The sequence below is a fragment of the Crotalus tigris genome, unplaced genomic scaffold (assembly GCF_016545835.1).
Source record: "Crotalus tigris isolate CLP2741 ecotype Arizona unplaced genomic scaffold, ASM1654583v1 scf7180000019007.31208882:3723066, whole genome shotgun sequence".
Lineage (NCBI taxonomy): Eukaryota > Metazoa > Chordata > Lepidosauria > Squamata > Viperidae > Crotalus > Crotalus tigris.
This window is the reverse complement of record NW_024097321.1, coordinates 946688-970249: the sequence shown is the minus strand read 5'-3', so window position 1 is coordinate 970249 and position 23562 is coordinate 946688. Positions and strand designations below refer to the sequence as shown.

General features: G+C 33.4%; 1 protein-coding gene across 3 annotated transcripts in view; it reads right to left on the bottom strand.

Moving 5' to 3' along the window:
* The window catches only part of SCAF8 (SR-related CTD associated factor 8), a 91551-nt gene that overhangs the window by 67509 nt on the left and 480 nt on the right, over positions 1–23562 (bottom strand). For all 3 annotated transcript variants that reach the window (XM_039358229.1, XM_039358230.1, XM_039358231.1), the window contains exons 2-5: positions 8972–9055; positions 8466–8510; positions 3946–4107; positions 96–252 (exon numbers count right to left, since the gene is read on the bottom strand). In XM_039358229.1, coding sequence (XP_039214163.1) covers positions 96–252; positions 3946–4107; positions 8466–8510; positions 8972–9055 — 448 coding nt within the window. The remainder of the gene's footprint in view (positions 1–95; positions 253–3945; positions 4108–8465; positions 8511–8971; positions 9056–23562) is intronic.

Sequence of the window (23562 nt, the reverse complement as noted above, 5' to 3'; positions counted from 1 at the left end):
ATCAATTATTCTTGCAAATTTAAATCTTAAAAGATGCAACAAAAGGAAAGTTGTCATGGATGTAAAACAAAAGGATAATGTTGGGTTCTTGTTACCTGGTGTATTATTACTCAAAGTAGCAGTTGTCCCTGGCAAAACAGGAGTAACAACTGGAGGAGGAATTCCTGCTGCCATATCCAATAGAGGCTGGATAATTTCACTTTTGAACACATTATTCTTCTGCCACAAATTGAGCACTCTAACAATTTTACTCTAGGAAGGAAAGAGATGACATTTTAGACTTTATAGCATACAAATCCCTATTCCAAGTTAAACAGCCTTTAAAATAAAACTACTGAGGCTATGTTTAATATTCTTTATCATGGTTACAAGGATCAGGAATGTGTTGTGGATTTCAGTTCCCTTTTTATATTAGTACTGGAAATCATGAAGCTTCTCCAGTTTTAAGAGAATAAAAAATAGTCTATGTCAGCGAACCCCAACCTTTACGGCTTGGTGGCCTGGTGGGGGGGAGAGGGGAACTGGCCCCCTCGCACAAGTAGAGCTTAATTTTATATATATTCTATAAAAATATTATTATTGTATTACCTTACTATGAATATATTATGCAATGTTTATTATACAATACCTGTGCAGATTAAAATCAGCAGTACATCACCTGCTACAGCCAGAGTCCATTTATGCTTTTGATTTCATTATGGGGTTCAAAAATATGGCTCACATGCTATATGTTGAAGTTATAATGAGTACCAATAAACAATTACATTCTTTTCCTTCTATAATTCACTACCCAATAAAATTATGTTCCTTTCATTTGTTCTACACATCAAAAATAATACTAAAATATTGGAAAATGTTGATATAATCTTAGTTTTTCCAAAATAAACAGACATATGCCTGTATGAAGTACCAACCTTAAAATTAATTACTGAAAAGCAATGAAGTTGTATTTCTCAAGGGAAACAGAATACTGCAAGTTAATAGTAGACTAATGTGTGTTTCCGTTGAAAAGAGTGAAAATGGAAAAAATTTAAAACATACAAATGACGGTAGAAAGATAGAGAGTAGTATCTGAACTGCTGCAAAAAAAATGATTCTTTCCAAAACAAATAAAAATGTCTGGGTTAAAGAATGTGTTTATGCCAAAAGTACTTTATTATATTGGATTGAGAATTGAATATGTCAAGGAAAACATAAAAGCTGAATGTAATGGGACCGGATTCCTTAGGAAAGGTATGTGGTATAACCATAAAAAGATTATCATTCAATGATAATTCAAAGGTGAATTAATATGGATTGAATACAAAAGGCAGTGACCATTACGAAAATAAACATTGAGATGGTTTGGTCATACAGAAATAATTAATGAAACTGAAACTGCAAAATTAATATATGTTGGATAATGTTATATAGTAAAAGAAAGGTGAAGAAAGTCATGACTATAATAAATGGGGTGTTGTCTTACCTGAACGCCTTTTCTTAGCACGAAGATGGAGAATCCACCAATGGGTTTACACTGTGTTCCTGCCCAATCAGATCAAGTCAGCCAAACTTGCCACGCCTATCCTGGACTAGGGTGTCCCAGTCTCGACGAACTAACCCTAGGCCTCTGAGTCCTGCGAGGGCGGGAGTGGATTCTCCATCTCCGTGCTGAGAAAAGGCGTTCAGGTAAGAAAACGCCCCTTCTCCAGCACTGGAGATGGAGAATCCACTAATGGAACATACCAAAGCCTACTGTCCCTGAGGGAGGGGAGCAGGCCAGTCCGGTGTGGTATCTCAAGGTACGACCTGTTGGAGAACTCTCCGGTCAAAGGAGGCCTCTGCCGAGGCAAACCTATCTATCTTGTAATGACGTATAAAGGGCGATGGTGAAGACCACGTGGCCGCCCTACAGACGTCCTCAATGTGTTCACCTCCCCTGAGATGTGGTCGGCCTTGATGGAGGCAAGGTTGGTCTCTGCCCAGGAGCCCAGCAGAAGGGCCTCGGTCAAGAGTGCACAGGATCGGGTGCCTTCTTGCCGGTTCACATGAGCCTTTGCTACAATGTTGTCCGTGAGGACCAATACATGACGTTTTGCCAGCATGCTGCGGAAGTAACAGAGAGCCAGTTGTACGGCCCTGAGTTCCAGCCAGTTGATATTGTGCTGCAGGTCGGAGCGGAACCATCGGCCTTGGACCCACTGTGAGCGAAGATGCGCTCCCCAGCCGAACAGGCTGGCGTCGGTCGTAAGGGTGAGGCGATTGGGTTCTTTGAAGTAGGATCCCTTGAGCATGGCCGGCGAGAGCCACCACTGGAGGGAACGCGATACTTGAATCGGGACTCTCACCCTTCGTTTGGATGAACTGATGTTCAGTCTCTGGAGGGGGAGGAGGAACCACTGGAGGATCCTGGAATGGAGCCTGGCCCAGGGTACGATTGCTATGGCCGAAATCATCTTCCCTACCAAACGGGAAAGGCTGGCCAACATTACTGTTTGACTTCTACATGTCTGAAGAACTAAGTCCCGTATGCTGTCCTGGCGTTCCTGGGACAGATAGACCCAGCATTCCACCGTGTTTATGATGGCCCCTAGGTGCAGCAGCCTGGTTGTGGGAACCATATGGCTTTTTGAAAATTTTAGTGAGAACCCGTGACTTTGTAGTAGTCCTGTCACCAAGTCAAGGTCCGCCTGAGCGGCCTGGGACGACGATAACTGGATTAGGATGTCGTCCAGCCGCAACTCTCAACAGAAAGAAAAAGCAAGTTAGAGAACAGAGGGCCAAAATGATAAAGGCGGCCCTCTGTAAACGTGCATAGGCTACTAGCAGCCGCCTTGAGCCTGTGCGTGCGTCTGGACGCCGGGGAAGCAGCCACAAGCCCCAGTAAACCAAGAAGCCCCTTGCGATGATGAGCTCCCAAACGCGCATTGGCTCCAAACGGCCGTCTGTGGCCTGCACACGCATTCGGGCACTGGAGCTGCAGCCGCAAGCTCCAGCCAGGAAGAAAGGCTTGGAATGAAGTAACCGGCTTTCCGAATACATGCCAGTTGCGAACAGCCGTTTTTGGCCTTTGTGCGTATCCGGTGGCTTGGCCAGGTGATGGGAGACTGTGTGAGGGCTGAGGGACAGTGCTGATCCCAGTGCTGCCCAAGGGGGGAAGGTGGGCTGTGTTGCAGAGGGGAACAGCCTCAGCCTCAAGACTTTATGGATGGGGGGGGGGGAGGAACAAAAACCTCCGTTCCTACTGAGAGGCAAGTAGTTGAGGTGGGGAATAAACTGATTTTTTAGTCAATTGATAGGGAAAAACAGTGCTGAATACAGCACTGCTCAGAAGACTGAGGAGAATAAAAGAATCCACCAATGAAAACTGTACCTGCCTAAGAGTCAACTTGCTACGTCTGTCCTGGGCAAGATCAAGTTGAGATTGGGACACCCTAGTCCAGGATAGGCATGGCAAGTTTGGTTGACTTGATCTGATTGGGCAGGAACACAGTCTAAACCCATTGGTGGATTCTCCATCTCCAGTGCTGGAGAATGATGTGTTCTTAAGAGAGAAATGAGAACTTTTTAAAAATGAAAAGCAATATATGAAACATGACAAAGTACAGCAGGGCAGAATGATATTGACAAACATAGTGAATGGTTTAGCTACATCTACCTTTCTTTTTGTTTTTAATCTCACAGGGGGTGGTGGTTATTGCTGTTGGGGTTTTTTTTTTTTTTTGGTTTATTATTTCCTGTCCTTTTTCAGTACTCTGCATAACGATGTTTACCCCAAAAGGGAATACAGTGAGAGTATGTGCAGTATTTTCTTCCCAACTCACAAACAGTATTATCTATTACTCAGGAACATTGTCAAGTAAAAGAAACATGCATAAAATTTTTGTAAAAATTATATATTTAACATAAATTGTACATTAATAAATTGTTTATTGGGGAAAGAGTGAAATGTAGAAGAATCCATACCTTATCATCCCCAGGGCAACGATATAAATTCTGGAAAGTGCTAATGATGTTATTGCTAAACCGAGGAGCAAAGACATCCTTTTCTTGTCCAAACTGATGTCGAGACTGCCGTACAATCGAGTCAATGACATATAAGCCAGGCACCTTGTATTCTGGTTTACACTACATAGAAATACAATAATATTTAAAGGTTAAAGGTCTGCTGGAATTAAAAGAAGGACAGAGAGAAATATTGAGTAAGGAAATAACAGCTATGGAATTAAGAAACGCAGTGCAAAAACAAAAAAATAATAAAGCCCCAGGGCCAGATGGTCTACCAGGGGAAGTGTATAAGACTCTCTATGAAGATCTGGAAACAACATTATTAGATGTATACAATGATGTGTTGGAGAAAGCCAAATGACCAGACTCCTGGATAGAAGCAAATATAACTCTTATTCCAAAAGAAGGTACCGACCCCAAACAGATAAAAAATTATAGGCCAATCTCGTTGTTGAATTCAGATTATAAAATTTTTACAACTATAATTGCGGAACGACTAAAATCAATATTAAATCAAATAATACATTCGGATCAAAATGGTTTTTTACCTACAAGACAAATTAGGAACAACACGAGAACGGTGTTAAATGTCCTAGAATACTATGAAGCACACTCAGAAAAACAGGTAGCATTAATATTTTTAGACGCCCAGAAAGCATTTGACAACCTTAATTGGCAGTTTATGTTCCAACAGATAGAAGATATGAAATTTGGAGGGAAGTTTGAGAAAATGATAAGGGCAATATATAAGATACAAAAGGCTAGAATGATAATTAATGGGGATAACAGAGAAATTTGAAATAAATAAAGGAGTAAGACAATGGATGCCCAATGTCACCTCTACTTTATTTTAACGTTAGAAGTGCTACTAACCCAAATTAGAATCAATAAAGAGATAAAAGGATTAAAGTTTAAAACAGAAGAATATAAGACTCAGGCATTTGCAGACGATTTGGTGTTTTTTTATAGAGGAACCACTAGAGAGAGGAAATATCCTAATGAATGAATTAGAAAAATATGGGAAAGTGGCAGGATTAAAAATTAATAAAAAAAGACTAAAATGTTAGTAAAAAATTTAACTGAAAAACAAAAAAGGAAATTAGAAGAAAATTTGGGATTGCAAATTGTAAAAAAGATTAAATAATTAGGAATTTGGCTTACTATAAGATGTTCTTCAATAAAAGAAGATAATTATAAAAAATGATATTACAAATGAAAAAAGATCTAGAGATTTGAGGAAAATTACAATTATCATTGTTAGGAAGGATTTCTGTGATCAAAATGAATATTCTACCAAAAGTATTATATTTATTTCAGACAGCCCCAATAAAATTAGAGAAATTTTTTTTTGAGAATTAAACAAAATGATCAATAAATTTATATGGTTAGGTAAAAAAGCAAGAATAAATGTTAAAGTGTTACAGGATAGTAGAAGTAGAGGTGGTCTTGGGCTTCCAAAATGGGAAACTTATTACCAAGCAGCGGGGTTACTTTGGATTAAGGATTGGATAAATTTAGATAATAAAAGGGTTTTAACAATCGAAGGACATGAATTACAGGCTGGTTGGCATGCCTTTCTATGAGGAAAATACAAGAAGTCACACATATACTTTTACCGGCACCAGATAAGAGATGCCCTGATTTGGACGTGGGAAAAGGTTCAAAAGAAATATTACATGAAAATACCAAATTGGGCCTCAGTGATGGAGGCAATGATCCATCCAAACACACTGGACAAAAAAAAGATGACAAGATACAAAGAATTATTAGATAATCAAGGAAATCTCAGATCGAGGGAGGAATTAAAAGAACAGGGAATAATTATTGATTGGTGGCCATACTTACAGATACAATCAAAATATAGCAAAGGTATGGAAGAATATGGAATAAATCAGGTATCACAGCAATTGGATAAAATATTGACAGGCAAGGAAGATATTTTTTTAACAAAAACCTACAAACATTTACTAGAGGTAGAATTGGAAGAAAAAATAGTAAAAGGTCCAATGATAGCATGGGCACGAAATATAGAATTAGAAGAATGGGAAAGAGTATGGAACAAAATTTGCAAATTAAGACTGTCAACTGCATATAAATAAAATCAATATAAAATGTTCTATAGATGGCATTTAACACCGGTGAGATTGGCTAAGATATACAAAAACATGAATCCGGACTGTTGGAAGTGCAAAAACAAAGAGGGAACATTTTATCACACGTGGTGGCAATGCCCCAAAGCAAAGATTTATTGGGAGCAGATAAGGAGATGGATACAGGAAATAACAAAAGAACGAATTGAACTCAAACCAGAATTATTCTTATTACGTATAATTAATCCAAAGCTGAAAAAACAACTTCAATACATCATTGTACACATAATAACAGCGGCACACACTGCATATGCACGATGTTGGAAATGTGAAAATATACCAACAAATGACATGATTATTCACAAGATACTAGAATGCGCTGAGATGTACAAACTTACTCTAGAGATAAAAGACAAGAAAGCAACAGAATTTTATGAGATATGGGACAAGTGTTACAATTGGTTAGAACTGAGAAATAAAAAAGCATGAGAAGCAATGTACATAATTGTAAATATATGTAAGAGATATAGGACACAACACTGTTAAGGAAAAATGTATTTTGTATTTTGTTTTTATAAAGTGAAAAAGGAAAAATAAAAATTAAAAAAAATACAATAAGAATATAAATTTCCTATAAGATTTATTAGCTAGCAAATCTGTAGAAACTATGAATGCTCTTTTTTACAGTATGGTATTGTTTTATATTAAAATGTGCCATTCATATAGTATGCTATAATCATTTGTAACATTTTCTTGTTGGATAATTTCAATTATTTAAATTTCATTTATATAAAGGTAATAATAGTAGATAATTTTAGGGAAATGTACCTTCATTTTGATGTTAACAGGTGGAATATTCTAAGTTTTTTGAACTATTTAGATAATAACACAGCTAGTACTGGGGAACACTGCAATTTCTCAGAGGCATGACTTTACTAAGATGTACTCTATGCAGCAGTTATGCCACCAGCTGGTATTATGGGGAGGGTAAAATTAAGATAAAACTCAATACCAGAGGGGAGGCTTTTCCCCTGGGAGAGGTGAAACATTGTGATGTTCCCCTTGTCAACTCATTCTTATCAGTTTAAAGCTCAAGCATTAAAAGTGAAAGTCAAGAGTCCACAGCAGAAAGGGGTGGAACCTAGTATGGTAATGTTCACTGTCACTCACAGAGATCTATTGTATGGGAGCATTTCAAATTTGCATATGACCTATGATATGCTAATTGCACCTCTACTCACTAGAAGTAAGTCCCCCTGCAACTGATACTTTAGCTTGGACACTCTGTGTTTTTGGATCAGTGTGCACCATAATTTACCCTCAGACAAATTATCTAATATTATTATTAAAGAAGATACGTCAATATTTGGCAGAAGTAACTTAACCTTAAAGTTAACTTAATCAGACTCTATATCATCTATGAAGGTATGGAAACAAAAAGACAAATTAGAAAATGATTGCTGGATACCAATTTTATATAAGGTCAATTCATAAAAGTCCTTCTGGAACTGAGATCATACCTTTGTGTAATGGGAATAACTGAAACTGTACAATATGTATTGACAAGTAGGGCCAATATCAAAAATCACACCATCATGTGTAGTTTGTTAGTATTAACTGTGTTGCTCACAATTTGCTCACATAGAATGACACTCGGTTGGACAGTACAAGCAACAAGACTATTGTCTCCAGGCATGGACATTGCCACCTATGCTTTTTAAAAAAATGCAGTAAGACTACTAGGCAATCTCCTATGGACAATAAATATCAAGCCAATGCCAGGCTGAGGTTAATCTATTCAGATTCCTCTGAATGTTCTCATTCTATGGAACATCGTTTAGTTATTGTTCAAGTAGGTAGATGGTCTGCAAATGACATGGCAAGATGCTCAAATATGTGTTCTCAACCTCTGGCAGAACTGTTATTTAGTGCTGAGACAGCCATCTGAGGCAATCTGTGCTCTTATTTTGTTACTCTCAAAATATATGGGTAAATACCAAAGGAAGTTGAACTTTTATTAAACTGAATTCAAATAATATCCATACAATAGATAAAACCCTTTATCATAAGCAAACAGTTATGCATTCTAGTTTTGTGATCTAAGGGACTCACTGACTGGAAAGCAATCCATGTAAAGAAAGCAATAGTGGACTGAATCATAATGGACTTTTGTTCTGACTTCCAAACAAGAAATAACTTTTATTTGATCTTTGCCCTTACAAACCGCTCCACAGAGGAAAAATACCTACTGTACTCCATCAGATTGTAAATTGTGATAATATATCCATAATAATATAACATTAATATCTTTAATACATTTATCTATATTTAAATATCTAGATTCATGAGTATATAAATTACTAAAATATGTTTTGTTTAGTGACTTACCTTTTGAATGAATTTCTCAACACTCTGCACAACATGTTTGTAGAACTAAAAATAAATATATATAATTTGTTCAATAGGTTTATTTATTTATTTATTCATTAAACAAATTTATATAGCTTTCCAACTCTGGGAGTTTACTCTGGGCGGCTTGCAACATTTGTATAGGTTCCATTATATACCATCTTCTTGTTTTAGCAATTTTCTGATTAACGTACTTTATTTAAAAGCCCCAAATAATTAGAGCCACAACGAGGCATGCAATTGTTAATATTTAACATGTTTTCAGACAAGTTTATTTTATGCAGAATTAAGAAAATATCCCAATAAATATAAAAAAGTATAAATATTTAGAGGTTCCACATATTAAATGTTAATCAGTATTGAAGTTTTTTTTAAAGGGAAATTGAGATAATGAGCAGGATACCCAGGCATTGCACTGTACTAACAAACTACCTGGACCACATAAAGCTAAGAGGTATTTGTAAACTGTATAATCATTTTCTTACCTTTATGGCCTTGATTGCTGCTTTAGTAATCTGTGTCATTTTAGCCTTTGAAATAGGAGGCTTGTAATCATTCAGTGAGTAAAGCTGAAAGAAAAGAGATGACTGTGAATATAAATGGAAAAAACACTTAAAATTTATGTAAGAACATTAGATCCTCTAGTATTTCATCAGATCAAAACTGAGCTTTAATTTATTGCAATCAATCATGTCTATAATTGATTCCAGGTGTGATCTGGCACTTTCATGAAACCCTGGATGGTCTTGCACTGAGACAACAGTATGGATCTCCAATACAAAAATAGTAGCATTCTCCAGCTTCTGAAGTAGAGCTATAGAATCTGTTAGTTAAGTTTAAAACTGAAAAAAAAGTAGGAGCTTACCCCTTACCTTAACTCTATCCTTTAAAAGAGACTGGTTTGGATAGAAGCAAGGCTAGCAAAATTTTTGTTGAAACCAAACTTAAAAGTCAAATGTGTAACAGTGAATCAAGGAATCCTTTTCATTTTCACCACATTAGGGACCACATTGCAGTAAAGCCTGAAATCACTGTTCATCTAGATACATTACAAGGTGTTAACAATTATTACAGCTCCCCTTTCTTCTTTTTCTTTTATTCCCCTCTGGGTTAGTTGTCTCTGCCATTTTTGCTTTTGTTTTATGTTGCTTTATTTTATTTATTTTTTACCATTTTGAAAACTGTCCAAAGTTAGGCAACATATACATTTAATTTAATTTAATTTAATTTAATACAATACAATACAATAAATTTGCATAACACCACTAAAAAGTGTTGTGGTAAGGCTTGGTGTAAGCAAGGTACAAATTTAGATGAAATTATTATAACCATTATCTCAATCTACAATTCATCATTGATTTACTTACAGCACAACTTAGCATGACATTCATACATCAGGAAAAAGTTTACCATGTATTTTAAAGAAAGGAAAATCAGAAATGATGGTCAGCCACCATAAAGATGATTATGATACTGTCCAAACTGGAGAGTTATCAAATATTATCATGATCAACAGCTGATCATAATTGGATGTGCTACCTGAAGCTTAACAGATGAAGAAGATTTACTGATGCATAGCAAGGAGCCAGTCTCACTCTTTCATTGAAACCAGTATTTGCCAGCCAGTTTGCTTCTTGAGATTTTCACTCTAATGCCCTTTCTATCTGAGTTTCACAGTACCTGGGTGTGAGTATTCCCCTATGAAAAGGTTCTATCTAGTCAAGTGTTTTATTGCCACTATGTATTCTTGAATGGAAAGATGCCACCTCATTGGGGGATGGAATAGGAAAATTCAGAGCACAATCAGAAACTCACAAATTCACATATTTAAGATGTTAAATAACTAGACCAAGTTTTCCCATGTCCAATGAAGTTTAAATAAAAGAAGACCATATGTACTATTCTTAAAAACAGGAAATATTCTAGACAAAACTCCTGAGCACACCAACACAGGTTTCATATATTCTTACACTGTTCAATGTTATCCACTTTTCCTAGTCCATAGATGAGCAATATAACATCTCTGGCACCATAGTACCCAGCATCCCTAAATATCACCAATGAAACAATAATTAAGCCAAATTGCCCAAGCTTTCAGGGCTTTTGCATGAGAGCTTGCATATACACTTGGAGGGGGAAAATCTCAGCTCTTTACAAGCCTCAAGGAGATCTGCTCGTTAAAATGATTGCCAATCCTTATCTTACTTCCTATTCCATTTAAATACAATAGTATTATGTATCTAAATCTAAGTGCTATTTCCCACTCTGAAGATCCAATATTTTTCATGTATTAAAAATACTGAAAAACTATTTCTGATTTATGCAAATCCCAAAGCAAATGGATTATAACAATAGAAATTTATAAAATAATAAACTCAGTGGCTGCAAATACTAATATTAGTCTGGAAAAAATGTTTGTACAATAGTTGAATCACAGCTATAAATTCAATCAACCTGCCTCAAAGAGCAATATTAAAATTAATAATTAGTGGTAATTATAAACTTGTGGATCTAGTGAGAGTTTTTCTCCCATATAAAAGTCATCTCCTCTTACTCCTGCCAACTGACTTCAAATAAAGTGTAATGGGCAAGCATTACAATCATATCCTCAAGGTTGTAAAAAATGAAATAGATTCTATACAACTCTCCTAGATTATATTAAATATTTTAATTAAAATTGAAACAAAATTATGTAGAACAACACATTTCAAAATGTTGTGCACATTTGTTGCAGAAAGCACTTGAGAGTTGCAAGATGTTTTCCAGAGTAGATGACAACAAAAGCTGTACTGGACAAAAACACTGAACATATACTAAGAAAGCAAAAGAACATTTCTTTGCTACACTGACCCTTGTCGGAGTGGATAACTGTGAACCCTTGCTATTTGCTTGATTTTTCTATGCCAGGGATGTCAAACTACCAGCCCCTGGGCCGGATGCATCATAGCGAAACACGCCCACCCCACTGCTAGCAATGGCAAAAAAGTTGAGATATGTCGTGACATGTCACGTGACGTTGCAAGTTTGACATCCCTGTTCTATGCAGAGGAAGCAAACACCTTCACAAAAAGATTACTGCAAACTACCCTAACTCCAGATAAACTTTACTGAGAACTGAATTTGACACTATTCCTATTTGACTCTGCCACATGAAATAGAAAAGTTTGAAGTTTAACAATCTAACTCCAAATCAGCTAAGCTCCACCTTCAACAATATCCATTTTTTCATAAAATTTAGCATAGGGAACCATTGTTAAGGTATGATATACAACTTACTCTATCAAGAAAAGTAACACAAGGCAAGTATCAAAGCCCCACACAGCTTTTGTTATTGAACATTTTGTCAAGTTTACAATGAACTCAATAAACTTCATCCATTGTCATCCTTCCACTTTGACATAAGAGTGAGGCCAAAAGAATCTGATCCTGCTACATATTGCCTATAGTACCCCTCAAAGGTCCAAATGCTAACTAGCCCAGGGAATATTGATTCTTCTAGTTTACTCACAATATAGTGTCTTCATGACAACACACCCCCTTCTTAGTGAAAATAAAAAGCTAATAATATCTTTACTACTGCAAACTGTACTATACATCTGTAAAATAAGCCTGGATTTTAAAGCATTTGTTTGGAAGGATGAGTAAATGCTTCTTTTAGGATTTCCGGAAGTCAGAAAAACAAATCTGCAGCAAATTCATCTTTGAAAAACAATGGCAGGTGGATATTCTCAGCTATACTAGATAACAAGGCCAAATCAAGGAGAAACCCATTGTGAAAAAGTAGGCAAATACTGGCCAAGTGACAAAATATGTTCCAAAACTCTGCTTAGTCAGACATTATTTAATACTCAGAGAAACAAGTATTCAGATACTTGTATTTTTATGGTATTCTGCTATTCAGCCATTAAACAAAAATCAGACCTCTCAATTTAAGTGGATCTTACTACAAATTCCATGTTAGATTCATATAGCTGTTTCCTTCAGTACAGGGTTGTCAAACCTGCCGCATCACATGATGTGTCGCGATGTATAGTGACTTTTTTCACCTTGCCAGAGCTGGGGTGAGTGCGGCTTCCATGTGACACATCCGGCCCGTGGGCCAATAGTTTGACACCCCTGCTTTAATTTATAAAGATTTAGGGTAACAGTAACCATTACATATTGTGTTAAAAGTATTTTGCAATACTGTATAGGAAAAGGAGTATATAGATTTCATTGTACTGGATTATATATATTTTATTGCAGATGATTAATTACAACTAATTTGAAACAAAATAAAAATCTCAAAATAATTTATAAATTATCTTTAGCGGCCATTTACTCTTAATTTTCTTTCAATAACATTTATCTACATGCTGTCTACTCACTCTTTTTAATTTTCTAGCTTCTCTACCTTCATTTTTGTTCTAAAGTGAATGGCTAAGCAATGAAATTGTGTTGCTTTCAGTACTGACTGTAGGAGATGAGGGTGCTTATCATTTTCTTTTATAGCAAAATCTGCTCTATTTGCTAATTTTGCATAAAATAACTTAAAAATATGAAAGGATTTTTCTTCTTTTACCTCTGTAGCCGTCTTCCCAATTCCTAATATACAATGAAGAATCAAGAGACACCAATTCATTAAAAAATCCCCACTATCATTAATATTAAAATCTACAGAAACAGCAGCAAAATATTCAAACCAAAGATACTGCTTTTCAAAAAGCCTGATTTTTTTTTTATACTGCTGAAATTTGACCAATCCAATTTTAAAGTTATGGTTTGTAGATTTGGCATAATTATTACACAATATCTTATCTTCTCTCAAACCAGAAAAAAGATGAGTCATGGTTTCCCAGATCAATGTACTGACAATGAAAAATATTATGTTCTCATTCATATATCTAAAAGAATATTAAAACATGATTTTGAAAATCAAACTGCAAAAGCAATTCCCCTAAACAAAATATATGAATTCAAAATTATAGTTTCCAAGCAGAAATTATTCTTTAAACTTTATTTTGAAGGCTAATTTTATTTTAAGAATATGTATGTATTGAGAGAAAAGAAAAGGATTATAGTAGATACTTTAGACAAAGGAAGAGAGATATTAAACTACAAATTGCATTTAAAGGGAATTCTCTTCATTTAGATTAAACATCCATTTAATCCAGTATACTGTTCCAAAAGTAAACACATTAATAGTTCACCTTGTGGTTCTTTCCGCATTATGTTTCATCTGATATAGGTCTATTCTATAAAAATGTAAGCCTGCCTGCGTTATGTTTTTTGAATTACAGAAATATTTTATTTTGTAATAATATATCTGGTATGGTGGGAAAAAGCAAGTTACTTGATTCCTGTATGGGATATTCTTAGAGACATGATCTATCAATTTATGTAATTATATAAATTGCCATTTAATAGCAATGAACACCTGAAAATATATCATCAAATCATAATGTGCTGTTATTCTTTGCATGTTCTGTCTTTGTTCTAAATACTTTACAAGTAGCAGACTTCCAATAGACTGATACACAAATTCTGTCACAACAGTATACAAAAAAATTATAGAGAATATTTAAAACAATTAATGATAAAAAACAAAGGCTACAATTATATATTAAAAATTAGTTATTTTCTTTCACTTACTGAACAATTTAAACAAGCAATGTCTGCACATGCAACCTGTATTACAGATTTATTGCTCCACACATGCAAGCAGATAAGCAACTAAGCAGCCTCAACATGATATCAAATTTGAGATTATCTTTTATGTATTCAAAGTGGCTAAGATTTTACACATGAACCAGAAACTCTAACTTAAAGTGATTTAAAAATGTTAACTTGTTTGGGCATAACAAAGCATAATTCTTGGATTGGATTTCACACACTGTTTCTTTATGTACACAAATGTAACAATCTGTGCATGCTGTTTGTTCAAATTGCAATTAAAGAAATCAGGACCCCTGACTTATTTTTATCAATGAACAGGAACAACAACAAAAGAATCAATCAATCAGATGCAATAAAATTACTATGAATTTATATTACTATTATATTATTTTATAATAAAATAGATGGCAACACTTTCTAAAGTAGGTGGATGAATTAGTAAATAAAAGTACAGAATAATAAATATAAGTATGAATGGTCAAAAAACGATAATCTAAAATAATAGCATTGTTTCACAATTAAACTATTACAGAGAACAAAATGAATTAAACAAAAAATCCTACCGCTATGTTAGTGAAGTTCAAAAAGGGGGAAATATTCTCACTATTCTTATTATTACTGTGGTAAGTTGAAGATAAGCAGTGGGAAATTTACTTCCACCTGTCAACATTCTGATAAGTTAAAAATGTCAAGTAACCAAATTCAGTTTAGTTTCTGCTAAGTTGCAGGTTTAGCAACTTAATCTGATATAAAAACTGTTGGTATTTTCTATACTTCAATTTCTTTTCTTTTAATTTTATCCAATATTGTTTGTATCTTCTCTTGAGATTTCTTTTTCACAAGGCAACTGTGCTGAATAAGATAACCCTACTTAACAGGCTTACTAACATCCCAATCATTAAATCTGTACCTTTTCCCAAACTATTGTCAAAAAATTTATTCAGATTCTTTTTACAATTCTCTATAATCTTTTCATTCAGATTTCATTCAGTTTTCATCTCAGAGTTAAAGTTTTTCTTTTGAGTATTAAAAGCCAAGGAGATGACTGGTATATAAACTAAGAAGAGAAAGGGAAAAGAAACTCAGAGAAAATTCAAGAGAGTGAGTGAGACTGTATTAACAGATAATGAATCTATTCAGAGGTTCTTTTATAACTTTTTCCCCAACTTATATAAAAAACAGGAAATGGATTTGGAATAGATGAGTTATCTACAAAAACAACAACTAGCAAAACTTTCACAAGCCCAGAAAAAAATCAATGCGCCTATAAGAACTTTTGAAATATGAGATGTCATTAAAAAGATGAAAATGGGTAAAGCACCAGGTTTATATGGACTATGGAGTCAATATAGGTAGACCTCAACTTACAACTACAATTGAGTCCCAAAACTATGTTGTTAAGTGAAATGGTTAACTGAATTTTCCACCAATTTACAACCTTGTCACAGTTGTTAAGTGAATCACTACAACTGTTAAGTTAGTAACACGGTTGTTAACTGAATCTGAATTCCCCATTGACTTTGCTTGTCAGGTCATAAGAGGTGATCACATGACCTCAGGACACTGTAACCATCATAAATATGAGTCAGTTGCCAAGCGTCTGAATTTTGATCACATGACCATGAGGATCCTGCAACGGTCATAAGTGTGAAAAACAGTCATAAGTAACTTTTTTCAGTACCGTTGTAACTTTGAACGGTTACTAAATGAACTATTGTAAATTGAGGACTACCTGTACAACAAATATTTTGAAGATCAACTCTTACAGCCACTTAAAAATGTAATGAATTCTATTTTGCAAGATTCTATAATGCTCAGAACTGGAAAGAAGCCAATGCTGCTTTATTGCCAAAAGCTCAGGATATTTTTAATGGAAAAATTACAGACCAATATCACTGCTAAATAATGATTACAAACTTTTTATTGCAATATGTGCTGAAAGACTGAAGTTTTACATACTTTTATCCACAAAGATTTTTGCCAAAAAACAGCTAAGAGACAACTGAAAACTCTCTTAGTGTTACTGAGTATTTACAATACCACAATCAGAAAAAGCAGCATTAATATTTTTGAACCTGGAGAAAAGTTTTGACAATTTAAATTGGGTCTTTGTTTAAAGTGTTGGAAAACATGGGACTTTGAGAAGGAAATATTCATAGGATTAAATTGATATATATATCCCAGCAAGCTCATGTTATTGAGGTTTGATTAAGCCATGTCAGGTTGAAAAGGCTACAAGACAAGGATGTCCTTTATGTCCTATACTTTTCGTTGAGGTTTTAGAAGTTCTGTTAGAGAGATTAGACAAGGAAGGAAAATATTAGTTTTGAAGATAAAAAAAAAGAAATGTATAAACAGAGAACTTTTGCTGATGATTTAGTTTTGATTCTACAAATGCAACTAGTAGAATGGAATATTTAATGAAGAAGCTGAATATCTTTGGGACTCCAGCTACTCCTTCAACATAAAAAAAGGCTTTTTTGGTTAATAATATGATTACAGGATAAGGAAATTTTGACGAGAACATCAGGTTTTAAAGTGGAGAAAAAGACTAAGTGTTTGGGGTTACATTGACTAATACAAACATTAAGTTACTTCCGAATAATTACATGACTATTTGAAATGATATTAAAATGATTTAACACCGGCGAGATTGGCTAAAATGTACAAAAATATGAATTCGAAGTGCTGGAAATGTAAAAATAAGGAGGGAACATTCTATCCTATCTGGTGGCTGTGCCCTAAAGCAAAGGTCTATTGGGAATGGATAAGGAACTGGATACAGGAAATAACAAAGGTGCAAATTGAACTCAAACCTGAACTATTTCTTTTGGGTATAATAAATTTAAAGATGGAAAAACTTCAATACATCATTGTACATATATTAACGTACATATATTAACAGCAGCCCGCATAGTATATGCCCAGTGTTGGAAAAGTGAAAACATACCTACAAATGATATGATTATATATAAAATACTAGAATGCGCAGAAATGAACAAACTTACGCTAGAACTAAAAGACAAGGAGGCAACAGAATTCTATGAGATATGGAACAAATGTTATGATTGGCTAGAACAGAGAAACAAAAAGACATGATTACTAATGTAAATAATTGTAAATAATATATATGAGATGTATAACACAGTACTGTTAAGGAAAAAATGTATTTTTCCTTTTATTATTATTGTATAGTGAAAAAGGAATAAATAAAAATAAAAAATAAATAAAGATATTTAAAAATACAAAAAATAAAAAATAAAATGGATTTATAAAGATGGGGAAAAAATTTAATTACCCTTGTTGGGTAGAATTTCTGTAATTAAGACAAATGTTTTACCTAAGATATCTTTTTCCAAATGTTAGCGATGTTGATTACTGATGTTTTATTTAAGCAAAGGGAAAATGGTATTTTTAAATTCATATGGTAAAAGGAAAAAAACCAAAAATTAAATGTAAACTGTTGCAAAGTGTGAAAAAGAGGAAGGCTATCAAATTTTAAATTAGACATTGAATCTTGCTGTTCAGTTTGTATAAAGAATTGGGTGAACTGAGACTACCAGTCTTGTAGGGCAACAAATTGAGATTTGTTGTACTACAAGGGTGAATGCAAATTTTAAAAATCATTTTATTAAACCTGTCAACCTAATAGTTTGGAACAAATATAAAAAAAGAGCTCTCACCTAGGATACCTGTTGGCTATCACCCCCCAAAATCTTTTTTTACAGGAGCAATGAAAACAAGACTAATCTGGTGGAACTGTGATAAATAATATGTTTTACTCAAGATAAAGCTAATTTTGAGGAAATAAGAATTGAAGATAGAAGGGTATCTTTGTCATTAGTTCACATATAAATCACAAAAAGGTTGAATTTAGATAAGAAAAGCATGGTTTTGAATTTGCAAGTGAATTTGAAAATGCATTGTGTAATGATGAACATGTTATTGCTAAGATTTATAAAATATTGTTGAAACTGAATTTGGAAAATGAGTATGTTAAAGATTGTATGATTTATGGATAAATTTTATACAATATAAGTATGATATAAGAAAATATTATTTAGCTTTTGAATAATTTATATTTAAAGTTTAAGATATTATCTAGAAGTGTAATTATTATTATTTTTTAATTTTTAATTTTGTTTATTTTTTATCTTCTTTTTTTTCTCCTCTTTTTGTTTTTTATATATAATGGAGTTAAAGTATTTTACAACTTGTTTATTGAGTGTAATTATATTTGCTTAAGGTTTATTTGGGTTTAAAACTTTTTTTCTTTTAAGTTCTAGTTAAGCCTGTACTCAGCTCTGGGAAGAATGGGGGAGGGTTTTGGGGTGGGTTGGGAGGGATTGGGGAAGGGGCTTTTATTGTAAAATTTTAAAAAAATTTAATAAAAAAAAAAGATTGTATGATTTGGTTATAATGACTGATCAATGGGAAAATATGTAGATGAATGAAGATCACACTGAATTATAATTTGAAATATTTTTTTGTAAAATGCCTAAAAAACTGTCAAAATGTATAAAGATGTTTCAAATTTATGCTAGAAATGCAATTGTAAAGATGATACTTTTTATCATCTCTGGTGGACTTGTGATAAAGCAAAAAAATATTGAGACTAGATTTTTTTTCTTAATTCAGAAGATTTTTAAAAAATATACAAAACTGAAACCAGACCTTTTTCTTTTAGGTTTGATGGATCTGGATTTTATACTCGAAACTAAAAATAAAAAATAAAAAATGAAATTTTGATTGGAGGTTGTGATGATTAGAATGACTTTGTTGTTATAGAAATGGCTTGAAACTTTTAGAAATGTAAAGCAAAAGGTTGGGTTTATCCTTTTTTTCTGGATTCTACTGCAGCAAAAAAAGTCAGTCACTAATTTTTTCCCCTTTATTTCTGCATTTCTCTCTTCTTTCACTTTCTTAATTTTTATTTCTACTTGTATTTTATCTTACAATAATTTTGAATTTTTTTTTTTAAAAAAAAAACAGGTAACCAAAGCACCTCTATCAATCAAAAAGCTAAAGGTAAAAGACTCCCTGTGGATTTTATTCTGCTAGTCATTGCCAACTATAGGGGGCAGTGCTCGTTTCCCTTTCAAGGCCATTGAGCCAGCACTGTCTGAAGACATTTCCACCTCATGTGGCCAGCATGACAGAGCATCACAAGCATTCTTCGACAAGCACTTCACTACAAAATAAAGATTATTTTTAACAAAAACATTAAAATGTAGGGGTAGGGTTTTGCAAAATATTGCAAACTCAAAACTTGTTTTGAACTGGATAGTCTTACAAATCTGGATGTGTTCTCATTCTGAAATAATTCCTCTCCGACTTCAAAATATATCTATTTCAAGATTAGAATATTTCTGAAATGGCTAGAATAACCCACTACAAGCCTGAAACAACCACACAGCCCTATAAGCAGTTTTTTGGGTTCACAGGATATAAACATTAATATCTATTAATGCCTCAACTAGAGAAACTAATATCTGGCTGGTAATCAATAATATGTCTGTTTTTTATTGTTTATACATAGGATTTTTTTTTCTGTATCCCTATAAAAGAACATTGAATATAAAATCTATTTTTTTTTAAAAAAAAGTTTTTAGCTATTCAACGTTATTTTATAGGAAAATAGTATAGAAAACAAGTTTACATGCTGATTAATAGAAATCTTTATGAACTAATATTTTAGCCAAAGCTATCTATTTTTTAAAAAAAATGATACTAGTTCCTTGTATTTGGGAAAATAAATTAAAACCTAATGAGTATTATAAATATTATAAATTATAATGAATAAAAGTAACTTAAACGGTATTGAAAACTTACATGTTACATTATTCAATGCCAGTAACATGTCTCTATGTGCAGTTGGTAGACTTGAAGTATTTTAGCAGAAGGTGAAACAAAGACAGATGCTTTCTATACTTTACTTAAATCTTAAGGATGGCTTTTGTTGTTTACATATTCTAAGAAAGCAGTTGTGTTTCAAAGTTATCTAATTGACTTCTGCCCCATCTCTATTGGTTCACTTTGCATATGAGAATGTAAAATCAACAGGGACAGAAAACAGTCCTTGATGCTGCTGAACATGGTGCTGAAACAGAGTGAATAGAACTGATTGAAATATATTTTCTGCTAATATAGAAAATTAGCAGAAAAACAATCCAAATTCTCTTCACAAATCATATTGGGCTTCCCCTTGTTAAAATTCCTAATGAATGTCAATCTTAATGTATACTACCATACTTGCAGATAGCATTGTACAGGAAATTTATAAGTAGATGATAATTGTGCCTAGATTTTTTTATTCATTTGAAATTATTTCAACATATAGAATAAACAATTATACATTTAACAAGAGTAAACACAAGTTCAAATGGTCACAAGCTCTATTAAAAGACACACCACTGTATTTTCTAAATCAACAACTGCTTATTTTGAAAATTATTATGAAGATGTTCTTTGGAATGTACAGGAGCCCCACAAGGCCTCTTTAAAGAAGAAGCATCTTCCTTATAAGCTTGAGAAAGTCACAGCTGCTTTAATGGGTTGTATGAAAAACTCACTGTACTGGTACTTCTGTACCTTCCAAAGCAATTTTTCCAAATCATTTTCAAAACATGATCTGTATGTTTTGGACTATAACTCTGACAAGACATGGTTAGCACTGTCAATAGACAGCTATTTTAAAGGTGGTTTTACAAAACACTAACCACACAAATCCTTGCTAACAGTTTGAGAATATTCTGCTATAGAAGAAAAGAGTTTACTTCCAAGATATTGCAGATAGGGTATGCTGCCTATTCCAATCCATTATCCCCCACATGGTGTTTTATGTTTCTTTTGTTTTTAAACAGCATTAGGTTTTGTTTCTTAATTTTACGGAAACAGATTTAATTAGCCTGAGTAAAATCAGAAGCAGCTCATGATTCTACAATATTGTTGAAGTCAAACATGTCTAGGAAATATTTGTATGGAAAAACACCAAGGAATCTTAGTTAAGCTGCCTTAAATTCAAAGAAAAGATATATAAATGAAATCAGTTTCTTATTTCAAAGGGAAATAAAAGGCAAAAATAAAGATTTGTTTCAAATGTAAGTATAAACAATAGCAGCTACAGATGTGACGACCTGTAAAAAAATACAGGAAAAAAGATGAAAAACTGAAATGAAAATTTTGCAGTACAGTGGGGGAAAATCTTATTATTCAATATTTTCTATTTTAGAATGACTAAATGCTTAAAAAATTGTTCACAGTCCACAGGATGAACATTTGTATATACAAACCAATCTGCAATATTTGTTAATATTTTCACCTAAATACAGGTATCAATGTTTTCCATGGCATATAAAGTATGCACTTTTTTCATACTGGCCATATATAAAATGGTTCCTGTCTAAAATATTTATCTTATTTATTATGAATTTGGGGTTTTATTAAGGAACCTTCTTTTCTTGCCAAGCTTAAAAATTAATTAAATCAAATGATCTGTAGACAAAATGATTTTTTTTTCCAAAATCTGTAAATGTTTTTCTACTAGATCTAGCCACATTATATACCATTAAAACAAAGTGATCACATAAATCAGATTATAATCCTTAAAAAAAATCCAGCCAATTGATTAAGTATCACACCTACTATAGTACAACTTGAAGGGCTGGCATTGAGAAATTCTGAATAGCTTAAGGCAAACAGTTCAAACTTGGATTGTTAATATTCCTTGTTAATATTCCTTGACTCACAATAAGTTCATTATTATTTTTTGTTTCACATAAGTTTTTTTTATCAAACTAACAATTACAGTTTGTAAATCATAATGTACTTATGAATCTAGGGTTAAGGCAGATGGGGTAGCTGAATTATTCAATCCTATAAATGTACACTTGAATGTAAACTCACAAAGGTTGAATCTCATTAATCTCATTAAATGCAATTTTAGGCATGTTTAGCCAAAAGTAAAACCCATTAAATCTAATAGTGCTTATTCCATAGTGGCAGAACCTAAATGCAGGCAAAAACAGAATTATAGTACAACCCTATAGCTGTCTATTCAAAAGTAAACTTGATTTAAGTAAAATTTAATGAAGTTTCTTCAGATTACAACACTCTACTTGTGTATGTTGTGGTAAGCTAATTTACATATTTTAGGACAATATTAACCGCAAATGATATTTATAGAAGCTCTCTGTACACTTGAAAGCACCTAAAACATACATGAAGTCTTTTGTTTTCAAAAATAAAAATTAAATGTTTATAATATTTCATTTCTACTTGATGTGTGTTTTTTGTTTATGGCCTAATCCAATTAATATTCTCTGAGAAGCAATTTCCATGGCTTTCAATGTGACTTACTCTGAAGTAAGTATTTGTAATTATCACCCTTTTAGCTTTTGTGTTTACTTAAAAGTAAATCCACCAGGTTCAATACAACATAACCAGTAATTCAATATTATGTCTGCATTTGTACAACACACCCATAGTTAAATGAACCATGGTTTAAATTTTCTAAATTCAAGATAAACTGAACTATGAATTAATCACAGAAGCTGGGTTCATATAACAAACCAATTAATCATAGAAGCTGGGTTCATATAACAAACCAAGCTAAAAGTCTGTGATTTAACATATCATCTAAACAGCCTACATATAATCTCATGACTGTAAAAATCTTCTTGCAAACTGATCTTAAAAATGGTAGCACACAAATCATAAAACAAATGTGTGTTATTTTCTCTTTTTACAACTCTCCCAAAAGTTAATTTTTCAGTTATCAAATCCATTTGCTTAATAAAATAGTATAATATTTGCACAATGGAAGCAAAGTAAACAATATTTATGTTCAGGAAATAGATAACCCTCCTTTTCTTAGCAACCTGTTTCCTATTATCTCCATATTATTATTTTTTTCAAATTAACCAAAATAAATTAAATAGCCTGTGTTATTAATTCAGCAGTTTTGATTGGTTGAAATTAAGTCACTCCCCCCCATTTAGCAGACTACTCCGCATATATAGCAGAACTCCTAAGCTATCCTTTTCTCAGGAGTTGTGCGTGTGCTGCTTTCCCCAAGGCTAGGGGAGATGCAGAGTTTTTTTTTTTTTTAGGCCTCTTCCATCATCCGGAGTGTTGCTGTCTCCTTAGCCCAAACACAACCTAAGTAAGCCAAGACTAACACACTGGATCTTAAGGGTTGGGTGCAGCAGACCCCAACCTTCATCTGCGGTGTACACACGCTCTATAATGTAAGCTAGCACAACTGTATTTGTGGGGAGAGTGTTGGGGGAAAATATACCCCTGGAAGGGGGAGGTATTTAAAAGGGGTAGAAAATGGGGTGGAGAAGAAATTGGGGGGGAAGGGGAAAAAGCTAGCTAAGCGGGTGGTAAAAACCCAGAAAAACAAGGCAAGCTTGCCGTT